The 18737-nt window shown below is 35.6% G+C and overlaps 1 protein-coding gene across 1 annotated transcript; it reads right to left on the bottom strand.

Annotated features, from left to right (window-relative positions):
• Positions 1–12907: 12907 nt before the first annotated feature.
• LOC134711173 (histone H3.v1-like) lies at positions 12908–17624 on the bottom strand. The gene is made up of 5 exons (XM_063571631.1): positions 17512–17624; positions 15737–15796; positions 15407–15472; positions 14120–14167; positions 12908–13217 (listed from the first exon to the last, which is right to left on the bottom strand). The coding sequence occupies exons 1-5, from the start codon at positions 17561–17563 to the stop codon at positions 13042–13044; spliced, it is 402 nt and encodes a 133-aa protein (XP_063427701.1). The 5' UTR covers positions 17564–17624; the 3' UTR covers positions 12908–13041.
• Positions 17625–18737: the final 1113 nt, after the last annotated feature.

Genomic DNA, 18737 nt, shown 5'->3' with positions numbered 1-18737 from the left:
CAGCTGTAACATGCTTATACACCACTTGATGAGTTTAGCTTCTATATAAAAAAATAAGATGTAGTATGATTGCCAATTAGACAACTATCCACAAGAGACCAACTCACACAGAATTTAACAACTACATGTACAGGTCACCCTACGGCCTTCAACAAGAGCAGAGCCAATACCACACAGTCAGCTATAAAAGGCTCCGATTAAACAGATACAAACAATTCAAACGAGGAAACTAGACGCCTAATGTAAGTACAAAAAGGAACGGAAAAGAAATATGAAACAAACGATAACCACTGAATAACAGGATCCTGACTTAGGACAGGCACATACATACATGTAATGGGATGGGTTTAAGTATGTTAGCGGGATCCCAATTCTCTCCTTATTACCAGGCAAATTGGTGTTGCAGTACAACATGAGAACGAACTATAAAAATCAGTCGAAAAAGGCTAACACATCCGATGGATACATATAGAAATACATCTAACAAAACACAGAGTGGACGTGGCCGATTACTTGGATATCCTTACAACAAAAAGACATTAAGTACTGAGCTCTGTTAGTACTCGCAGTTAATGACAGCTAGTTCAAAGCCAATAACAACTAATAAAAAAATATCATGCATCTAAGACTTAACTATCAATCAATACATATCCAATATCCAATGGATTTTGTGTAAAGACGTCATAAACAGTCAGAGAAAAACATGACCTTTTCTATATTTAGTCTTGTTAATGTATTCAACGTATAGTAGTTGCAATGGATTCACAAGAAAATAAAAATTCATGCATAGAAAAGATACAGTTCCTGACATTTTCTTCTTTATTTTCATAACGAGCTAATTGTCAATGTAAGGAAAACAATAACATGAAAAAAAAACCTAAAGAATCGAAATACCGCAAAATATTCAACTCATGACCGAACATCACTGATAATAAACTCATCCGCTACGCGCGTTCGTTATATAAAGACGAGCGCCGATTTGAGAAAAAGCCTCTTGTTAAGGTTTTTAATGCACCTATCTAACACACAGCTAATTTTGGTATCAATTGAAAGAAAAACTTCTAGAGCATACGATTTGGGTGGTCGTCAAAGTTTCATATGGTCACATTTCTTGCAAATCTCACGAGAACACAAACATGTCGAAATACTTTGGATTATACGGTGACATTTAAAATTGAATATATCGGCATTGTTGTAAATATATTTTAAATAGCTTTGACTATATTCTAAAAAGACATCGAATACAAAAAAAAAGATTTTATGAAAAATTAGTTAATTCAGAGGCATTTGTCAGACCAACCCTAAAATGTAAAAAAAATACCATATTTTTTAAGATTGTCAGTGTCAATGACTTATTAAAACTCTAATATGTTTTGTTTTTACAAATTCCAAATACCCTGAAAAGATTGCGACACACATTGAAGCTCAATGATGGATAATAAATGTTTGACGACTTCTCTAAAATCTGTATCATTAAACGGTATTCCGGATCTGTATCGTGTTTATCCCAGACGCTCAAAATTTATATAACTCGAGTATCTAATATGCACAGGTAACATTTGAATTGCCAAAAAACAAGTCGTGTTTTAACATATTACTACATACATATTCGTATATGTGTTAACGAAAGACCATTTTAAGCATTACTAACGATATTGGCATGTGATATGTAAGCAGCAGACTGCATTTGACTTGGCCAAATCGTACATTATGAAGGCACAATCATGCTTCCGATTCACAGACAAGGTTGTTGATGTCTTTGTTTGCTATAACACTGAACATTCCATTAAATGAGCAGAGCGTCATAGACGATCGGCAACAACAACTACGCAAAAAGTTTATCATATCGCTGAAGGCCGAACTGTTCCAGACTGGAAAACATTCTATCAAGCAACAAAAACAAGCAAGCTCTGATTACTTTCCTTGGTGATTATCTGAGCAGCAATTTGTCTGATATGTTCCAGGAGGAAAACACAATGTTTGATTCTTGCGGGTGCATTTTCCAATCCAGAAATAGTGCGACAACTCTCTAATAAGTATGTAATCGGTCTCCCAGACCTTTTCTGTTTGCACGAAGAAGCAGACACAAGAATATTGCTTTATGTTATACACTCTGATAGAATCTTTCAGCAGTTGAATATAAGGTGACGAATCATAGTCAAGTGTTCCGATTCAGATGTTCCTGTGCTCTGTATTCATTATTTCAAGGTTCTTGTGTCGACTGAACAAATGTGGTTTTTGACATGGTCAACTGGTTTTCTTAGGGACTTTAGAAGGTACATACCAATCCATGTGTTAGGTAAATCTCTTTCACCTTTAGTAGCCAACATTCTCCCTGCAGTTCATGCTTTAACTGGTTGTGAAACCACTTCCGTTATATTTCGGTTTTGCAAAAAGACTGTATTCAAGTTGATAAGAAAATCTCCGAGTAAGTTTACAAATCTCCAAAACTTTGACAAGATTGATTTTTCCACATCGTTGTCAGCAGCCAGAGAGCTTATTTTAAGCTTGTATGATCCAAAAGACAAATTCGCTTCATCACATGTTGACTTAAACAAGGTACTATTGAACTTGCAACATGCAAAGACACAAGTTTGTTGCGATTGCCACCAAGCGAACCCGCATTCAAAGAACATGTTTTGCGGTCATGTCTTCAAACGAAAATTTAAATGTCCTCACATCTTGATCACCCAAATCCTTTGTCTCCTTATGAATACGGATGGAAAAAGAGTTCACATGGCCCGGATTCAGTCTACTTTTTAGGCATGATGACGTCCGATTTCCTGCAAGATTTAATATGTTCTTGCAAGGGGAAATATATATGTAGCAAGTCATGTATTTACCGAGAGCAGCAGATGTATTGCACTGAGCTTTGTCCATGTCAGGGTATTGATACATAAAGAGGACATCGACCTCGAAGATCAAATAAATGACGATGATGAAGATGAAAACTAAACCATTGACTAACGAAAGAGCATTTGAGCAAAGGCGCAACATAAAGTTCAAATTGCCTCACTGTTATTCAATGTAAATATGTATAATATTATTAATTTTGTGTTTTTGTAATAACTCTACCAGCTGAAATAAATGGTTATATACTTAAGTTCCGTATGCGATGAAAGTGGCAGTTAAAAATAAAAAAAACTTGCTAGTGATCTTTGACCTTGACGTGGTTGGCAAGCTTAAGACAATATAATCGTAATGTATTTATAACTGTCGAACTAACTGGAGACCAAAATAACATATATTTTTAACTGTGGTGTTAACATGGTAAATATGCGCTTTAAAGCAGTTTTACGTTATGTATTAATCATGATAATATAGTTTTATCAATATTTTTTTCGGTATAAAAAACATGCTAGGCGAGACATTCGAACTTAAAAGACTAGTTATATATGTTATTAATGTAAAACCAATAGAATTTGTGTGTTTTCGATGCAAAATTATAAAACTACTGAGCGTTTTGCGCCAATACCCGAAACAATTATGATTTTCACAAAAATACGAGATTTTTTCGTTTTAAATTTTATTTCAGAAACAAAAATAAGATAGACTTTAGTTTATCAAATGATATTTCATATTATATTGCAGATGAATATGTATTCAAACTGCATTTTTCTAACAATATCTTCAAATAATGACTTATATTTTTCCCCTTTTTTGCCGTTTGTAGAAAAATGTAACCATTTCTCAATTTGACGACCAGGCAATTCTGAATGAACGATAAAAGACCTTTCAAATGATATACCATATAGCCGTGTGTTAGGTAGGTGCATTTAAAACCTCCGAATCCTTGTTTTGGCGCTCGCCTTTTAATGTGTTGCAGTTATTCGTTCATGCGTTAAAATTTTAATATATTTGATTTCTTCGAGTAGTTTTTAACCCTTCCATCATTGAGCCATTTCCGAAAATTAAGTATATCAACAGAAATTACAAAAATGATAGGAAATAAAATCACAATTAAGCCGCCAAGTCCAAGATTTTGTGCAGACTTCCTTGAATCATCAGCACACCCTTAAGTGTTTTAGTGCTCATGTATAATGTCGTTTCTTTTTTGTTGACATATATTGCGTTCTTCAAAAGTACAAGTCGTTCGGCTAGTGTTGTATCTGTCCAAAAAGTCTTATCTTTTTGCGGACAATATCCACAATTGCAAGAGGAATTGTCACTTCTACCAGAATCTGTTACTGTTGATGTTGTTTTCATTTCCGTTACACAGTCTGAATATGACAACACTGACATTAGCATAAAGATATTTAGCAATTCAATCACTATGGTATCGTTGAATATGTGATCTATGTGTTCACGTCTATAACAAGTTTACACTTTGCCAGATGTATGTTATTGTATCATGCTGTCTCTATTTTCCCCATTGTTTTAAATTATCTATTTGAACGGATTAATGTTTTATATCAATATGTCTTATCTTTGTCTTATCTTATAGTGAATAGTTTAGTTTTTATACCATCATGAGATTGGATTTCCTAAAGATTCATGATTAAAAATTAAAACGAAAATAGTGATGATAAACAAATATTTCTTAATATTTAGGTGTTTATTATTATAATTTCAGTTGCTTTTTACAAATGGTAAAAAGTGTCATGTCGGTACAATACAGTTAGATAGAAGACAATTTTCTCCAGCTTAATATGAGATATAAATGATCGACCACACTTGCGTGAATTAATCGTATATTTTGATTTAAAAGATTAGAAGATGTGGTATGAATCTCTTAGTTTGGTCAGCCTGCAATAGTTCAGTTCGACTTCGTTGTAAACCAGGATACCATGTCCCCCTTTTAACCCTCTGCTGACAAACTCATACGGGTCTAGGGTATAAGTGCTACGGGTCATTTTAACGGCAATAAATACCTCTAACTCTGTTATCATGGTCCACGTGGCGAATTTCTTAGTTTGGCCAGCCGGCAATAGTTCATTTCGAATTTGTGATATATCAGGGTACAAACCTCACCCTTTCCTGACTTACTCGTACGGCTCTAGGGGATAAGTACTGTGGGCCATTTAAGAGGCAATACCCACCTCTACCTTTGATATAATGGCCGATGTGGAGAATCTTATAGTTTGGCCAACCGGCAATAATTCAGTTCGATTTCGATGTAAACCAGGAAATCGTATCCCCCTGTTAACCCTCTGCTGACAAACTCATACGGGTCAAGGGTATAAGTGCTATCGGCCTTTGCAAAGGCAATACGTATCTTTAACTCTGATATCATGGCCCACGTGGAGAATCTCTTAGTTTGGCAGGCCGGCAATAGTTCATTTCGAATTTGTGATATACCAGGGTACTCACCTTACCCTTCCCTGACTTACTCGTACGGCTCTAGGGGATAAGTGCTTTGGGCCATTTTATAGGCAATACCCACCTCTACCTTTGGTATAATGGCCGATGTGGAGAATCTCTTAGTTTGGCCAACCGGCAATTATTCAGTTCGATTTCGATGTAAACCAGGAAATCGTATCCCCCTTTTAACCTTATGCTGACAAACTCGTACGGGTCTAAGGTATAAGTGCTATCGGCCATTGCAAAGGCAATAAGTATCTCTAACTCTGGTATCATGGCTCACGTGGAGAATCTCTTTGTTTGGCCAGCCGGCAATAGTTCATTTCGAATTTGTGATATACCAGGGTACCCACCTTACCCTTCCCTGACTTACTCGTACGGCTCTAGGGGATAAGTGCTATGGGCCATTTTAGAGGCATACCCACCTCTACCTTTGGTATAATGGCCGATGTGGAGAATCTCTTAGTTTGGCCAACCGGCAATAGTTCAGTTCAATTTCGTTGTAAACCAAGAAACAATATCCCCCTTTTAACCTTCTGCTGACAAACTCGTACAGGTATAGGGTATACGTGCTACGGGCCATGTTAAAGGCGATAAGTACCTCTTACTCTGGTATCATGGCCCACGTGGAGAATCTCTTAGTTTGGCCAGCCGGCAATAGTTCATTTCGAATTTGTGGTATACCAGGGTACCCACCCTACCCTTTCCTGACTAACTGATACGGGTCTATGGGATAAGTGCTATGGGCCAGTTTAGAGCCAACACCTACCTGTACATCTGGTATAATGGCCGATGTGAAAAACCTCTTAGTTTGTTCAGTTCGACTTTGTTGTAAACCAGGATACCATATCCCCCTTTTAACCCTCTGCTGACAAACTCGTACGGGTCTTATGTATAAGCGCTTTGAACCATTTTAAAGGCAATAAGTACCTCTACCTCTGGTATCATTGCCCAATTAGAGAATCTCTTAGTTTGGCCAGCCGGCAATAGTTCATTTCGAATTTGTGATATACCAGGGTACCCACCTCACCCTTTCCTGACTTACTCGTACGGCTCTAGGGGATAAGTGCTTTGGGCCATTTTAGAGGCAATACCCACCTCTACCTTTGATATAATGGCCGATGTGGAGAATCTTATAGTTTGGCCAACCGGCAATAATTCAGTTCTATTTCGATTTAAACCAGGAAATCGTATCCCTCTTTTAACCTTCTGCTGACAAACTCGTACGGGTCTAGGGCATAAGTACTGTGGGCCATTTTGAAGGCAATAAGTACCTCTAAATCTGGTATTATGGCCCACTTGGAGAATCTCTTAGTGTGGCCAGCCGGCTATAGTTTATTTCGAATTTGTGATATACCAGGGTACTCAACTTACCCTTTACTGACTAACTCGTACGGGTCTTGGGCATAAGTGCTATTGGCCATTTAACAGGCAATACCCACCTCTAACTCTGGTATAATGGCTGATGTAGAGAATCTCTCAGTTGGGCCAGCCGGCGATAGTTCAGTTCGACTTCGTTGTAAACCAGGATACCACATCCCCCTTTTAACCCTCTGCTGACAAACTTATACGGGTCTAGGGTATAAGTGCTATCAGCCATTGCAAAGGCAATACGTATCTTTAACTCTGGTATCATGGCCCACGTGGAGAATCTCTTAGTTTGGCAGGCCGGCAATAGTTCATTTCGAATTTGTGATATACCAGGGTACCCACCTTACCCTTCCCTGACTTACTCGTACGGGTCTAGGGGATAAGTGCTTTGGGCCATTTTATAGGCAATACCCACCTCTACCTTTGGTATAATGGCCGATGTGGAGAATCTCTTAGTTTGGCCAACCGGCAATAGTTCAGTTCGATTTCGATGTAAACCAGGAAATCGTATCCTCCTTTTAACCTTATGCTGACAAACTCGTACGGGTCTAGGATATATACGTGCTACGGGCAATTTTAAAGGCGATAAGTACCTCTAACTCTGGTATCATGGCCCACGTGGAGAATCTCATAGTTTGGCCAGCCGGCAATAGTTCATTTCGAATTTGTGATATACCAGGGTATCCACCTTACCCTTTCCTGACTAACTGGTACGGGTCTATGGGATAAGTGCTATGGGCCAGTTTAGAGCCAACATCTACCTGTACATCTGGTATAATGGCCGATGTGAAAAATCTCTTAGTTGGTTCAGTTCGACTTTGTTGTAAACCAGGATACCATATCCCCCTTTTAACCCTCTACTGACAAACTCGTACGGGTCTAGGGTATAAGTGCTTTGGACCATTTTAAAGGCAATAAGTACCTCTACCTCTGGTATCATTGCCCAAGTAGAGAATCTCTTAGTTTGGCCAGCCGGCAACAGTTCAATTCGAATTTGTGATATACCAGGGTACCCACCTCACCCTTTCCTGACTTACTCGTACGGCTCTAGGGGATAAGTGCTGGTCATTTTAGAGGCAATACCCACCTCTACCTTTGATATAATGGCCGAAGTGGAGAATCTTATAGTTTGGCCAACCGGCAATAATTCAGTTCGATTTCGATGTAAACCAGGAAATCGTATCCCGCTTTTAACCTTCTGCTGACAAACTCGTACGGGTCTAGGGCATAAGTACTATGGGCAATTTTGAAGGCGATAAGTACCTCTAACTCTGGTATTATGGCCCACGTGGAGAATCTCTTAGTTTGGCCAGCCAGCAATAGTTTATTTCGAATTTGTGATATACCAGGGTACCCAACTTACCCTTTACTGACTAACTCGTACGGGTCTGGGGCATAAGTGCTATTGGCCATTTAACAGGCAATACCCACCTCTACCTATGGTATAATGGCTAATGTAGAGAATCTCTTAGTTTGACCAGCCGGCGATAGTTCAGTTCGACTTCGTTGTAAACCAGGATACCACATCCCCCTTTTAACCCTCTGCTGACAAACTCATACGGGTCAAGGGTATAAGTGCTATCGGCCTTTGCAAAGGCAATAAGTATCTTTAACTCTGGTATCATGGCCCACGTGGAGAATCTTTTAGTTTGGCAGGCCGGCAATAGTTCATTTCGAATTTGTTATATACCAGGGTACCCACCCTACCCTTTCCTGACTAACTGGTACGGGTCTATGGGATAAGTGCTATGGGCCAGTTTAGAGCCAACACCTACCTGTACATCTGGTATAATGGCCGATGTGAAAAATCTTTTAGTTTGTTCAGTTCGACTTTGTTGTAAACCAGGATACCATATCCCCCTTTTAACCCTCTGCTGACAAACTCGTACGGGTCTAGGGTATAAGTGCTTTGGACCATTTTAAAGGCAATAAGTACCTCTAAATCTGGTATTATGGCCCACGTGGAGAATCTCTTAGTTTGGCCAGCCAGCAATAGTTTATTTCGAATTTGTGATATACCAGGGTACCCATCTTACCCTTTACTGACTAACTCGTATGGGTCTGGGGCATAAGTGCTACTGGCCATTTAACAGGCAATACCCACTTCTACCTCTGGTATAATGGCTAATGTAGAGAATCTCTCAGTTTGGCCAGCCGGCGATAGTTCAGTTCGACTTCGTTGTAAACCAGGATACCACATCCCCCTTTTAACCCTCTGCTGACAAACTCATACGGGTCAAGGGTATAAGTGCTGTCGGCCTTTGCAAAGGCAATAAGTATCTTTAACTCTGGTATCATGGCCCACGTGGAGAATCTCTTAGTTTGGCAGGCCGGCAATAGTTCATTTCGAATTTATGATATACCAGGGTACCCACCTTACCCTTCCCTGACTTACTCGTACGGCTCTAGGGGATAAGTGCTTTGGGCCATTTTATAGGCAATACCCACCTCTACCTTTGGTATAATGGCCGATGTGGAGAATCTCTTAGTTTGGCCAACCGGCAATAATTCAGTTCGATTTTGATGTAAACCAGGAAATCGTATCCCCCTTTTAACCTTATGCTGACAAACTCGTACGGGTCTAAGGTATAAGTGCAATCGGCCATTCCAAAGGCAATAAGTATCTCTAACTCTGGTATAATGGCTCACGTGGAGAATCTCTTTGTTTGGCCAGCCGGCAATAGTTCATTTCGAATTTGTGATATACCAGGGTACCCACCTTACCCTTCCCTGACTTACTCGTACGGCTCTAGGGGATAAGTGCTATGGGCCATTTTAGAGGCATACCCACCTCTACCTTTGGTATAATGGCCGATGTGGAGAATCTCTTAGTTTGGCCAACCGGCAATAGTTCAGTTCAATTTCGTTGTAAACCAGGAAATCGTATCCTCCTTTTAACCTTATGCTGACAAACTCGTACGGGTCTAGGGTATACGTGCTACGGGCCATTTTAAAGGTGATAAGTACCTCTAACTCTGGTATCATGGCACACGTGGAGAATCTCTTAGTTTGGCCAGTTCGACTTTGTTGTAAACCAGGATACCATATCCCCCTTTTAACCCTCTACTGACAAACTCGTACGGGTCTAGGGTATAAGTGCTTTGGACCATTTTAAAGGCAATAAGTACCTCTACCTCTGGTATCATTGCCCAAGTAGAGAATCTCTTAGTTTGGCCAGCCGGCAATAGTTAATTTCGACTTTGTGATATACCAGGGTACCCACCTTACCCTTTCCTGACTAACTCGTACGGGTCTACGGGATAAGTGCTATGAGCCATTTAAGAGGCAATACATACCTCTACCTCTGGTATAATGGCCGATGTGGAGAATCTCTTAGTTTGGCCAGCCGGCAATAGTTTAGTTCGACTTCGTTGTAAACAAGAATACCATATACCCCTTTAAACCCTCTGCTGATAAACTCGTACGGGTCTAGGGTATAAGTGTTATTGGCCATTTCAAAAGAAATATGTACCTCTACCTCTGGTATCATAGCCAACGTGGAGAATCTCTTAGTTTTGCCAGCCGGCAATAGTTTATTTCGAATTTGTGATATATCAGGGTACCCACCATACCCTTTCCTGACTAACTCGTACAGGTCTAGGTCATAAGTGCTATGAGCCATTTTAGAGGCAATACCTATATACCTCTGGTATAATGGCCGATGTTGAGAACTTATTAGTTTGGCCAGCCGGCAATAGTTCATTTCGACTTCGTGATATACCAGGGTATCCCTTTACTCTTTGCTGATAAACTTGTACGGGTCTAGGGCAAAACTGATATAGGCCATTTTAAAGGCAATAGGTACCTCTACTACTGGTATAATGTGGAGAAGTGCTTAGCTTGGCCAGCCGGCAATAATTTATTTCGACTGCGTCGTAATATAACAGAGTACCGCCTTTACCCTTTGTAAAATAACTAGCACGGGTCTAGGGCGTAAGGGATTTGAGCAATTTTAAAGTGGATGACTACATCTACCTCTGGTATAGTGGCCCAAGAGTATAATCTCTTAGTTTAGCCAACCTGCAATAATTTATTCGGACTTTGTGATATACAAGTGTTCTCACCTTACCCGTTGCTGACACACTCGTAGTGGTCTAGGGAATAGTTAATATGGGTTATTTTAAGAGACTACATCTGAACGGCAGTTTACCTTATTAAGTTAAGACTCCAATTAGTCGCCGTAGTTTTAAATAAAGAAAGGTCATTAATAAAGTAATTGTCAGGGTTTACTTTACTCTTTTTCTTTAATTCTAATTTTTTTTTGTCTTGTCTGTTTGATGTGGATGATAATAGATAGCATTTACGATATGAATACTTTTGAGATGGGACTATACTTGTACAAATTATGGAATGCCTATATGGCAATTAATTCCTTTTTATTTATTTCAGTTTGTAATTTAAAGTTTGTAATGTAAAGTTGTTATTTATGTAAATACTTTGAGAAGACAAGAATATTTATAAGAACTGTTCTTTTCTTTATTTGTTCGGTATAATGTCCCGTTAAATTTCTATATTTAATCATATTTCTTTTTATTTCTTATTACTTCAGTTTACACTTTTTCTCTTATCACAGAATTTTGATAGACCATAACTTGGTTTTATATTTATGGAAGCATTAACATTGTTTTTATTATATTTACAATGTTGTTTAAAGACGCAGACCTTGCAGAAAACCCAAATTTGATTAATTTAACGCGGATCTCGAAGAAGACACCCATTGACATGTCTGTTTGAAGCAATATCAAATATAAATAGGAACGTTATTTAATCATAATTATCGTTCATAGTTTCTAACAACACTTCTTCGAACACAAGTCATCTCATGAATATTATTGGCGGCACATGAATATTATTGAATGCTGGCCTCATTAATATTAACGCCGGCTGCTATCGACGGCTAGCTTCACACTAGTCATAAATCCTGCTCTCCCAAACAAAGTATCTATCGGTACACATCCAACAGTGTCAAGACGTTATAATCAATCGGAGAAAAGCACGATGCTAGTTGTCTTTTTTTGTGTGCATTAACAGTTAGCATCCAGCAATTTTTATGAAAATTACTTTTTTGTTGATATTAACGACGTATGTTTTAAACAAAGTTTACACTGTTTAAATATAGAATAGTACAAAGTCGAATTGAAATATCAATGTTTGTTTATGACAACAGATGGCTGCGATTTTAAATGCTAAATTTTGATCCCATCGAAAATTTTGTTACTAGTTACCTAGTGACTTCATTCAATTATTTGTTTTTATACGTCCAGTGGCAACTATTGCATAGGTACCAAGACTATAACATGTTGCCGTTGGTTCTTGCTTGTCATATGTGTTATTTGTTTTTTTTCTTATATATATATATATATATATATATATATAGTAAGCGTTTTAATCGGGATACATATCTCTATAGACTTCGAGCAAACCAGTCTTCAAACTAACTTCTAAAATCAGCTTTGTATTGCGAAGACATTCATTAAAAGTAATTTCAAAATGACATGACAAATCTAGTGAATTGACTACAGGGATCAAACGAATAAAGAATTTAAAATTGTATTTAAGATGCATGTTGTGGCAAGTGTTGTCATTTTTTAAAGAGCCATGTGATCTGGAGCTATCCAACTTTTTAGAGGTTTAGCTAGCTTTAAAACTAGGTTTAATCTACCATTTTTTACATATGAAAATCCTGTACCAAATCAGAAATATGACAGTTGTTATCCATTCGTTTGATGTGTTTGAGCTTTTGATTTTACAAGTGCCATTTTATTAGGGACTTTCCTATTTTAATTTTCCTCTTAGTTCGGTATTTTTTTGTGATTTTACTTTTTTCTAGAATAACATGATTTTGTTTGGTAGGTTGTTCTAAATCGTGTCGTAAGATATTCTTTGAGTCGAGACACAGATATAGTTTAAAGATGTCGTAACTGAAGTTGCGTATATGAATAGCATTATCTTGACAGATATGGTATTGAATTTACTAACACGACAACAAATCAACAGTGCTTATAATCCGCTTCATTTGGACGACCAATAAATAGTTGTCTCATTGGCAACCATAGCACATCTTTTTAATATCTTGTGATGTATTTGAATCTCGATTGCGTATCTATTACAATTTGATACAGGTAATTTTTACACGCACGAAATCAAAATTTTCTCCTTTTCTATAAAGCAGGGAAAGTCTCGCACAGTGTGTTTACTATTGTATATGATATGATTTACAACAATATTCTCTATATGTGGTTGCATACTTTATTAATAAATTGAACAATAAAAGTCTATCTATTTTTTAATATGTATGTTTTACTGAGTCGCAGCATGTTTATTAGCGCTAGTTATCAATATATCACAACCAGTACTTTATGATGAAGATTATTCAACTGCATCACTATTATCAGCAGATGTTTCACTCTCTTTTTCTTGCTCTATTTCCTCTTCTTCTTCCCCTTCCTCTTCCTCCTCATCTGCCTCTTCTTCTTCTTCATCTCCATCATCTCCTTCTTCTTCTTCCTCTTCTTCTTCTTGTTCTTCACTGCTGGCGTCACCTTCTGAATATCAAAGTTAAATCAATATTTTTTTTAACTCTATGAATGTAGAAACAAAAAACAAATTGCAAAACAAATTCCATCTTCATTTGCGTTCTCACTTTGCAGAACATCACAGACGTATGATCATCAAATAAAATAACTATAAAGGACAAAAAATTAAATAATTATAAAATCACCCGACAACTTTCTGTAAGATACAGAAACAGTACACATGCGAATGTAAAAATGAGGAAATGTGGTATGATAGCCAATGAGATCATTTACTAAAGTTCAAGTAAAGTGGTAGTAAGCAACTATAGGCATTCAACAAGAAGAAAAACCCACACCGTAAACTAAAGTCGGCTATGAAAGGCCCCGACAAGAAAAATGTTAAACAGTTTTAAAACGAGAGAAACTTTTTACGAAAGACAAAAATAACAGTCTAAAACAACCATAGGGAGTATATTATATTCCTTAGATAGTACTTCAAAAAGTAATGTATTGCAAGGCATATTATACGGGTATGATGAAAAGCAATTTTGAATAACATTGATATAAAATTGAGAATGGAAATGGAGAATATGTCAACGAGGCAACAACCCGACCAAAGAGCAGACAACAGCCGAAGGTCACCAATGACTCGTCAACGCAGCGAGAAAATCCCGCACCCGGAGGGGGTCCTCAGCTGGCCCTTGAATGAAATTGTGTAAATAAGAGAAAGTGAAACACCGCCATAATGATAAAAATTAAGGTCATATATATTACACGTAATGAAAGTTAAACAACCTAAAAGACTATCAAGTCAGAGGTACAATCTGTTATAGATATATAACAAAAATATAATATATCTGCTAGCAATTTCAAGATGTCAACAAGCCTCGGTTTGAGATTGGTACAATTTGTTAATTTTATACAATACACACCTTCTTCTTCGCTTGCTTCTTCTGGCGCTTCCACAGTCACAGGGGCAACTAAAATTAAAAGAAATGAACACAATAAATTCTAAAAGATAATTTTGATAAATTCAATCCCACACGTGTATATTTTGTACCACATAGAGGTACCAGACCACCAATTCATCCAACGCAATTTATAACATCAAACAAGTTGCCCTTCCCCGACAAAAATAGTTAATGAACTTCCTTTATAGTATACTAATTTAAGACATCCAGAAAACGAAGGGTTATTTTAGTAGCACTTGCTTTCCGAAAGATGGTATTTCAATGGAAGACTAAACATTAAATTACAATTGATATGCATACATGTACAATTCAGAACACACATAATTTCTATCTGGTTAAACTTGATAAAAAAAGGTAAAATGTTTTTAAAAAAAACAGTGAATATTGACAAACAAGAAGAAGTTTTAAATTGGTTTGGCTGAAACTAATATGCATGAATCTAAAACGTCGATTAAAAACATGGTAAAAATTAATAAACCTGCGTATTATTTACAATATTAACAAATATTAAATTGAATATGTATAATCAACAATGTACGAGAGGACTAGGGTGAAAATAGGGAAATATGTTTCATAATTTAATGTAGATATATATATGATATATAACATGAAATCAGCATCCGGGTTCGGGATTTTCTCGCTGTGTAAAATATTAAAATGGTGGCATTCGGCTGTTTTAGGCTCTTTCGTCGGATAGTGTTTAACAAATTCCCCGTTTAATTCTCAATTCTATTGCATATTGGTTACGATGTAAAACACGAGGAAACCTTATTTGTTATCAACACAACTTAATGTAATGGAAACGAAAGGTTAGGGTACGTGTACACAAAATTGTTGACAAAACTCTTAATCAAACAAAAAAAACGTTTTTTTAGCTGTTCTTCATGTCAAAGTCATAATGAGATTGAAGCAGGACAAGACGACTCTTAGAACTGGTTTGAGATTGATACCATTTGTTTAAGGTGGTACCTAACACTACAGGGAGATAACGCTGTAAAATCAGATAAATTCATAAATCACATTGTATTGTTACGGAAATATTAAGCTTCCTAATGATCAAAATTAGTGTTTGTCAAAATGAAAGTTTTCTGATGAAATTGTTGGTTCAAACTTTTTAATTTTTTATATTTTTTGTCAAAAGGTCAAATATATATTTTGTAAAAAAAATATGAAAAAAAATGAAAAATAAACGAGCCAAATTAATTTTAATCAAGGTGTTCGGTACCACTTAAATCAATCGATACACACCTTCTTCTGTTGCATCTCCTGGAGCTTCCACAGCTACTGCTGGCGCGTCCGGAACCACAACGGAATCTAAAATATAAAGATATATATGATTTTATTAAAAGTTACTTTGAATGAATAGATATAATTAACGATACGAAAGATAGGGAAAAAAACAAAAGATACGATAAAATATGACTTATATATTGAATAACAAAAAACTAAATGTAACTTGTCTGAGCATTTTGAACGAAGATAAAATTTGACAAAAACGAATGAAATATTTTTACAAATACAACATAGTGGATGCTTCGTGCACATTCTTAAAATAAAGTACATAAGTATCTTCCATACCATTTTTCTCCAATGCAGGAGGATCAATCGCAGGAGGTTCAACCACAGGCACAGATTCTCCTGTAAATTAATACAATTAAATTTAATGTCTGCCGAATTCAACATGGATTATTGTTATCCATTTTCTTTTACTTGTTTCATTTATTTTACTTCTTTTTCTGTTTTAAAAGTTACAGAAGTTTTCTGGAACTAAAAGTTTAAGATTACAATTAGCCGAACACTTTTCCAGTTTAAATTTACTACTTTTCAGATTTATTAATAAAAATCAATTTTAGACTATTATTTTTCTGACAAAAAATGCAAATATTAACCATATGAATATACATACAAAATGCAAACATTTCATTTGTATATATATATAGCTACACAAATTAATGTAAATAATGACACGTGACAATCGATGAGTATGTACATGTAATTTGCCCTTTCCAGTGTGCAGTATATTTATACAGGTTACTGTATTGACAAAACATTGGACATACAAAAAAATAAGATACACTATAAATTGGCTTATCTTTGTTTTTATTTTAACTTTGTGTCACATAAAATATACTGTGACACAGACAAGCAGAAACAAAAACGAAAGAACACAATCAACAACAAAAAACCAAGCTAACTAAGTTTTTAATGAAGTCTTTATGTTTTTCATAAATAGAATGTTTTAAACATATAATGACGATAACATTGCGTAATCGGCATGTATATAGAATCATTTAAATATAATTACATTAGATGTATGTTTCATTCACGTTATTCTGAATGACTGCACTGCAATCTCGCGTTTTGCCTTCATAATCAACTTCATGACAGAATAAGATTTTGCATTCATGATGACACGAGGTCTCACAATAAAGTGCACAGGTAAATTCAATAAAAACTTGATAAAAATCGTGTTTTTATGATCCTAGCTATAAAATGTAATTATAAGTATTAAATGCTTCTTTTTGTAACTTCATAGGGTTGTAAAAGCGTTGACCGTGCGCACCTTTGTAGAATGAAGCGCTTCCACGCTTCATACAAAATGTACTTCGGTCACAAAAAGTTACAAAAAGAAGCTTTCAATTCTTAAATGCATTTTGTCTCTACTTTAATGAAATGTAATTACGGGACACATTGATAGTTACATTATATCTACCTTTATTATTAAATTATAACTATTTAAACATGATTGATTTTTGTTTTTTCAAACTTTTTTCTCTATTCATTGCGATTATAATCTAGTAAATTAATATGCATTGAATTATAATGAAATATTTGTGACTGTACGTTAACAATCAATAAATTATTTGTAGGATTATATTAATTATCATAGCCTTTAATATGTTTAGATTTAAAATTACATTCTAGCTTTCTCTCCATTATGCTAATAATCGAACGATAATTTGTCTAATACAAGTTGCTTTCACGAAACAATAAAATATGAAAAAAATATTAAAAAAAATGATTTAACCATGTCTTTCGAAAAAATATTTTTTGGCGAAGCAATTTGAAAATTAAATTTAATTAATTATCAGAATTAAATAGATATCAGAAGATATGGTATGAGTGCTGTAAAAGTTAATCATTACGGGCAAAATTACGGCTTTAACACGGAGCCTTGGCTAACACCGAACAGGTTCCTGACTTAAGACAGTTGCAAATAAACGTATGAAAAGGTATCGTGTTAAAAACTAAAATATCAGTAGAAATCGATAAATTAAAATATAAATCTTAGAAAATAGTTTCATTCTTCATGAAATGAATTAAAAAAAAAACTAATTTTACAAGAGACTTACCGGCAGCAAACATACAAGCAGCAAAGGCACAAAGAATCACAAAAACCTTCATGGTGGATGAGATGTTTCTGGACTGTTGCTGTTGTGTATATGACTGGTAGACAACCGTTTTGCTGTTCTAAACTACTGCATTTTATACCCCAGTAAGGTGTAACAGCTGCTTTGTAATACATGGGCTACCTTCGATTATTCCCTTATCATATTGTATTGAAACGACAGATTGATACTTTAAATTGATTTCTAGTTAATATATGACCAGTTGATAACTTGCAACGAACAAATTTAATTATACATTATTACAATATTTGAAATTATCCACTGTTAAATATATATGTTTTCAAAAGACTATTTAATTGTATTGAGTACAATAGTCAGTGCATTTATTATACACGTAGTATAACTTTATATCATTTTTTGTTGAAATTCAAGCGCAAAAAGATTTTAATCAAATTTTGTATTTTTTTCTTCTGTTTTTACCACAAATTCTGATTCACACTACTGCAAAGTTAACACTGGAACCAATTTGGACCTGGTATCATCGGATCCCTTTACATCTATCTTAATTTGTTTGACTAAAAATATTATTGAAATAAAATCATTTTCTTATAATAAAATGGTTAAGTTTTTTCTGTGCCAATTTTTAAAATTTTAAATTCACTTAATTAGATAATGACACCTATTTTTCCATTTCGATTATCTTATTTTGAATAAAAGATTAAAAGTATTAAGATTGAAAGTTTGAAACAAATACAGTTATGTTAATGACAATACATGAATATCAAAAAAAGCTATATCAATGACACTTTGCAATAAGATCTAAAAAAAAAAATATTTCGACGCGATATAATTTAATTTTCTAGGGACCTATGAGACGGGTTTGATGCTATGCGGATTTTTTTTTATATACACAGACTATTTCTTCATCCCATTAGTCCGACGCCTTAGTGCGTTCGACAACTCAACAGTGCAACACATGTTTAAGCCCTTTAAATCAAAAATACAGTTCATAGAATCGGGTCACTGAACCTTGTGTTTATTTTCGCTTATTAGTATACAAATTAAATAGAAAAGGCAGCACTTATCGGCTGGTACATGTAAGAAATCGCACAAATAGCTAGCAATCTACGATCTTATAGCAGTTTGTTTTCTTGCTTGAAAGTGTGACTAGTTATTTCGTAAATTAAAACAATCTGCTTAAAAGGGATTTTTTTTGGTTAATTGAAGTT

The sequence above is a fragment of the Mytilus trossulus genome, chromosome 3, assembly GCF_036588685.1.
Source record: "Mytilus trossulus isolate FHL-02 chromosome 3, PNRI_Mtr1.1.1.hap1, whole genome shotgun sequence".
Lineage (NCBI taxonomy): Eukaryota > Metazoa > Mollusca > Bivalvia > Mytilida > Mytilidae > Mytilus > Mytilus trossulus.
This window is presented reverse-complemented; position numbering and strand designations above follow the sequence as displayed.